Source organism: Triticum dicoccoides, chromosome 3B (assembly GCF_002162155.2).
Source record: "Triticum dicoccoides isolate Atlit2015 ecotype Zavitan chromosome 3B, WEW_v2.0, whole genome shotgun sequence".
Classification (NCBI taxonomy): Eukaryota; Viridiplantae; Streptophyta; class Magnoliopsida; order Poales; family Poaceae; genus Triticum; species Triticum dicoccoides.
The window spans coordinates 120277802-120283049 of record NC_041385.1 but is presented as its reverse complement, the minus strand read 5'-3'; the positions used below and the strand labels follow the sequence as shown (position 1 = coordinate 120283049).

At 44.9% G+C, this 5248-nt stretch overlaps 1 protein-coding gene across 1 annotated transcript; it reads left to right on the top strand.

The window, feature by feature from the left end:
• Positions 1-487: 487 nt before the first annotated feature.
• On the top strand, positions 488-4632 carry LOC119275091. The gene is made up of 3 exons (XM_037555876.1): positions 488-692; positions 1580-2774; positions 4170-4632. The coding sequence occupies exons 1-3, from the start codon at positions 657-659 to the stop codon at positions 4205-4207; spliced, it is 1269 nt and encodes a 422-aa protein (XP_037411773.1). The 5' UTR covers positions 488-656; the 3' UTR covers positions 4208-4632.
• Positions 4633-5248: the final 616 nt, after the last annotated feature.

Sequence of the window (5248 nt, the reverse complement as noted above, 5' to 3'; positions counted from 1 at the left end):
GGTCAAACTAGATGATGGGACTCAGCGGCGGCAATCTTCGCGGAATGTGTGGATACTAGTTCCTTGATGGGGAAGGTCATTTTTAAGCATTATTATCGTTCTTGTAATCAAGCAGCTCATGCGCTAGCTAATTTTTGTTTCTGTAATAAATCTTCTTTCAGTTGGTTGGACGAGCCTCCTGACTGTGTTGTCAGTAAGCTCGTAGATAATGTAAACTTTGTTTAATTTTAATAAAGCTAGTCATGATGGCTTTCTTAAAAAAAATCGCTTTCCTTTGCCACGGAGGCGGACCGCAGAAAAAATCACCGCAAGACAGAGAAAAGAGAGACGCGTAGAGAGGAACAAGAAGAGGAGAGGATATCTACCCCCACGCACGCGCTGACGTTTTGCACGTGGACACGGTCAACCCAGTCGTTTTGTAGGAGCCAGTTCGGCTACAATTTCTTAAAAAAAAAAATCTGCTAGTGAAGTACTCGTACAACTGGTTTTCTCCTCCCCGCGAACCTGCACCTGCTAGTGAAGTACTACACGGTCAACCCAGTGGTTTCCCCCATCCCGCTCGGCCGGCTCTACTCTCCACCGGCGCCATCGCTTCGCCGCCGCCCCATCCTGCCGGACTGCGTCACCTCTCGCCGGCTGTCGCAAGAGGCGCAGTAATGCTAGGGCCTCCCGACGGGTCGATTTTGACCGAGGTAATTATCCTTCCCATCCCAGCTAGGCCTCCCGACTGGTGCTCATTTGGTCGATGGCTTCAGATTTACTAGCCGCCGAGTATACGGTTCAATAGCCATGGAGTATTTTACTATTCAATAGCCAAGAAATATTTTGGTGCCATCTCAGATTCACGAGCCATGGAGTATTTTACTATTCAATAGCCAAAAACTATTCTGGTGCCATCTCAGATTCACAAGCCATGGAGTATTTTAGACTCAAGTATTTTACTATTCAATAGCCAAGAAATATTTTGGTACCATCTCAGATTCACAAGCCATGGAGTATTTTAGACTCAAACCAGATTCAATAGCCATGGAGTGAGTATTTTACCATGGATCTTTTATAGATGAGATCGATGCCGATCATGTCTTGGATTCAGTATTTGCCTTAGCCCCCACTGCACATTCACTAGCAAATGAGTATCTTTGTCACAGACCGGATCCACTAGCCATGGAGTATTTTAGACTTTTAGTCCCAAATCAGATTCACTAGCCATGTACTCCCTCCATTCCCTTATACAAGGCCACTTCATATTTTTATTTCTTAAATTTAACCAGTAATTTTAACAACAAAAAGTGACTTATATGCCACCAAAAGTATTTCATTGAATGTAACATTTCAAAGAACTTTCCGATGATATATTTCCGATGACATATAATCTATATTTTGTTGACAAATGTTATAAGTCATAGTTTGACATGAAAAACGAAGTGGCCTGGTATAAGGGAATGAAGGGAGTATTAGTATTTTAGACTCAAGCCAGACCACTAGCCACCAATTATTTAATGTAACTTGTTGATTAATATACTGTACTGCCAAAACCCAGCCCACAGTACTAACCCATTTTTTTTACATTATTGTTTAGGTCGCCATGGAAGGTAAGAAGCAGCCGCAACCGGCGGTGGCAGACTCCTCCGCCACGGTATCGAAGGTGCTCGACGATAACAACCTCCTCGTTGAGATCCTTCTCCGTGTCAGCTTCCCCAACACCCTCGTTCGTGCCGCCCTGGTCTGCAGACGCTGGCTATGCCACGTCTCCGACAAGGCCTTCCTTGTCCGGTTCCGTAAGCTGCACCCCCCTCGCCTGCTTGGCTTCTACATCGACACCGGGACGGGGCCCCGTTTCACGCCGTTGCTGCCTCTGCCACCAGAGCTCGCCGCCGTCATCGACCGTGCATGCTTCTGCCCGGACACCTGGCAGTGCATACGGGCTCACGTCCTCGACTGCCGGAATGGCTGCGTCTTAACTATGCTCCTAGACGGCCCTAGATTCAAACTTGGAGTGCATACCGCTTTGTGCGCTGAGAGAGACATGATGACCGTCCTACCATTTCCAAGGTATAACCGGCCGGAGGGCAGGTTCTGCATCTGGCCGTGTCTCCTCTCCAAAGAACAAGGCGACGACTTGTCCTACTTTTATGTTCTGATCGAGTCTTCAGAGGAGACCACTAAGGTTACGGTGCGAGTATATATGTTGCAACAGGGTGTCTGGCGCACACATCATACCTTGGCCACTGACCAGCCATCTCTTCCGCTATGGGACCCAAAACTTGTGCTGGTCGACAGTAAAATTTATATCACAGTTGCCCCGAGAAATATTATGGTCTTGGATTTGTCGGTCTCAAGTTGCTCTACAATTTGTCTCCCACAGGGGGTGGAGTATGGAGATAGAGACGCCATGTTGTCACGGGCAGATGATGCATCTAGTGTATATCTTATTCAAGTGAAGGAGCTTCAGCTTCATATCTGGCTCCACAAGGGGAACAACTGGCTGCTGGTGGACACCATCTTTATGAGTGAGATGGTTGCTGATTTGAGGATGCAAGATTACACTGTTGAGGATGAGCATATTGATGTTCTTCGGATACTGCAGGTCGGGGACAACGCTGAGTTTGTGTTCTTCCAGATGGGTCGATGCATACTGTATCTAGATATCAAGGGCAAGACATTGCGTAAAGTGTATGAGATGAAAGATAAGGATTCGTATTCGGCTTATTATATTTTTCCCTTCAAGATGGTTTGGCCTCCTATATTTCCTGCACTGAAGCTGAACCTTCAAGGTATTCCTTTTGCTTCTGTTGAGGTTACAATGATTTACAATGTGCATTGTGTGTGTAAATTTCTCCTCTATTTTGCTAGGTTTTTTGCCATGTGTTTTAAAGTCCAAATTTGTAGCATTGCTAATACACCATCATAATCGAGTAAATTTTGCTAGGCTTTGCTGCATTTGTGATGCTTCGTACTCTTATTAATAGTTCATCAACCATCACACTGTTTGCTATAACTGTGGAGTGGTGTTAGGTGTGTGATTGATTCGTTAGGCCATTCTACGGATACTAGTTCAGCATCATTTCACATTCTGTTGCTCTAAGTGCTCTTACTTGCCCCACAATCTGAAAAGCAATGTCCTGCATGGCTGCATGTTGTGCCAATTGCCCTTTAACTTTGCGTTTCCCTATATATAGCCATCCTTAATACTATCTCTCCATTTATTTTATGTTTAGTGAAGCTAGCAGTTTTTATACCATCTCCAGATTAGCTAGAGAGCAGCAATTTTTTGTGGTGATGAGAACAACTTATCTGTGTATTGGCATGGACCTTTCATTTTGTTGTATCACTGTTTTCTGAGCTACACATTGGACATGTGTGGAAGTACAGGAAAGTCATATATAAGGTCTGGTAGCTTCCTAGCCTCGTCATCAACTCATCATGTTGACCATTGTATTTTCTAGTGCTGAACTATTATCACAACCCTTTATGCGTGCAATTGAGCTTCCCATTTTCTCAAAATTAATCAATGTGTAATAATCTGCTGTGGTCGTGGCTTAGCTTCTTACAGTACATCTGAAGCTTACCCTTAAATCTGTTATGTATGAGATTGTTAGTACTCCCTCCGTCCGAAAATACTTGTCATCAAAATGAATAAAAGGGGCTGTATCTAGATGTATTTTAGTTCTAGATACATCTCTTTTTGTCCATTTTGATGACAAGTATTTTCGGACGGAGGGAGTACTTGGGTTTATCTAAGTTCTGATTTTACTATGTTGAAGCATGCGATTGGTTGATCAGATATATAGAAGATACAATATGTTACATCCGTATGGTTGAACCTATGCATGAGTTCTGATTCCGATATCTCACAACGAATTTTACTCTTATATGACAGAAGTGACTAATTCGAAGGCTTGTTTTTATTGGACTCTGAACTGTATAATGTAAATTAATATACCCATCTGGCATGAAGGCATTTAAGTTAACCTTGATCCCTGGAGCTTTTCCGGAGAAAAAAACAAAAAAAAACATGTTGCTGGAACAAATGCATCACTTCAACTTTCGAGCGCACATAATAGTTGACTATCCATCGGTGTACTAGCCACTTGTTTTGGTCTCCATTTGATGTTCTGATACTTAATTTTGTTTACCATCCTGACCTTGCTCAGTTTTGCTTCAAACAGAATCGCCATCTGAAGAACAATATCATCCAGCTCAGTGAGAAGGACCATAAGGTTGCTACAAAAGAAAATTTGTCTGTGGGCATCGTAGATTCTGGCGCCCAAACCCTGCGAGGCCTCCTGTATATCTGCCACGATGATTCAAGGATATGGCCACATTGGGAATATGGGTTCATTTTGCTGGTTACATATTTCCCACGATACCAAGCATATCTAGAGGGGTGCAAAGCTGTGAATATTTCACCCACTCCTTGTGTTGCGTAGACTGTAGTATTTTGTCTTTGGAAAAGTTTGTCAGTCATTGTGAAATACGTAGGTTTTTGTGTAGGTGTGATATATAATAGGTGAAATGGCTCCAGGTACACATCCCTCCGGGATGAAAAGAAGAGACATTTAGAAACGCCTGACGATGTAAGAAAATCCAAATGCATGCCCTCCAGGATGAAAAGAACAAGACATTTGGAAACGCCTCCGGAATGTTCATGTATTTTATACCCTCATAATTTATAACATATTAAGGCGTCTTCAACGCGGACCCGTAAACCTTCCGCATCAGTCCGGTCTGCGGCATGGTCCGAACCGCGGTCAGGACGCGTTTTCTCCTGCAAACCGGAGACAAACGTGGGGGAGGTTTGCGGGAGTCCGGACTGATGTCACGCCTGCTTCTGACCACCTTGACCCATCAAAAAACCTTCCCCCTCCCGTCGTCATCTGCCCGCATTTATGCTGCTGTATAGCGTGCCGCTCCACATCGAAGGCAGCTCAGGGCGGACGCGACTTCTCACTGCCTCCGCGATTGAAGTGGCGCGCCGGTCGATGGCGCCGCCCGCTGCACGCTCGGCTGAACAAGCCTCATCGCCGCATTCAAACAGCTCCATTAAATCCGCGTGGAAGCTGAGAAATCTACTCTAGCCACATGTCCGTTTACGAGCGGGCCAGCATTAAACGCAACGTCGGGCAAGCTCCTCCCATCCGTCCTCTATTTAAACGAGGTCAAACGCCAGGCAAGAATCGCACCACTCCGCCGCTCCCCATCTTCTCCTTCCACAATTTTCTCCACTCTTTCGATGGCATCCGACCAA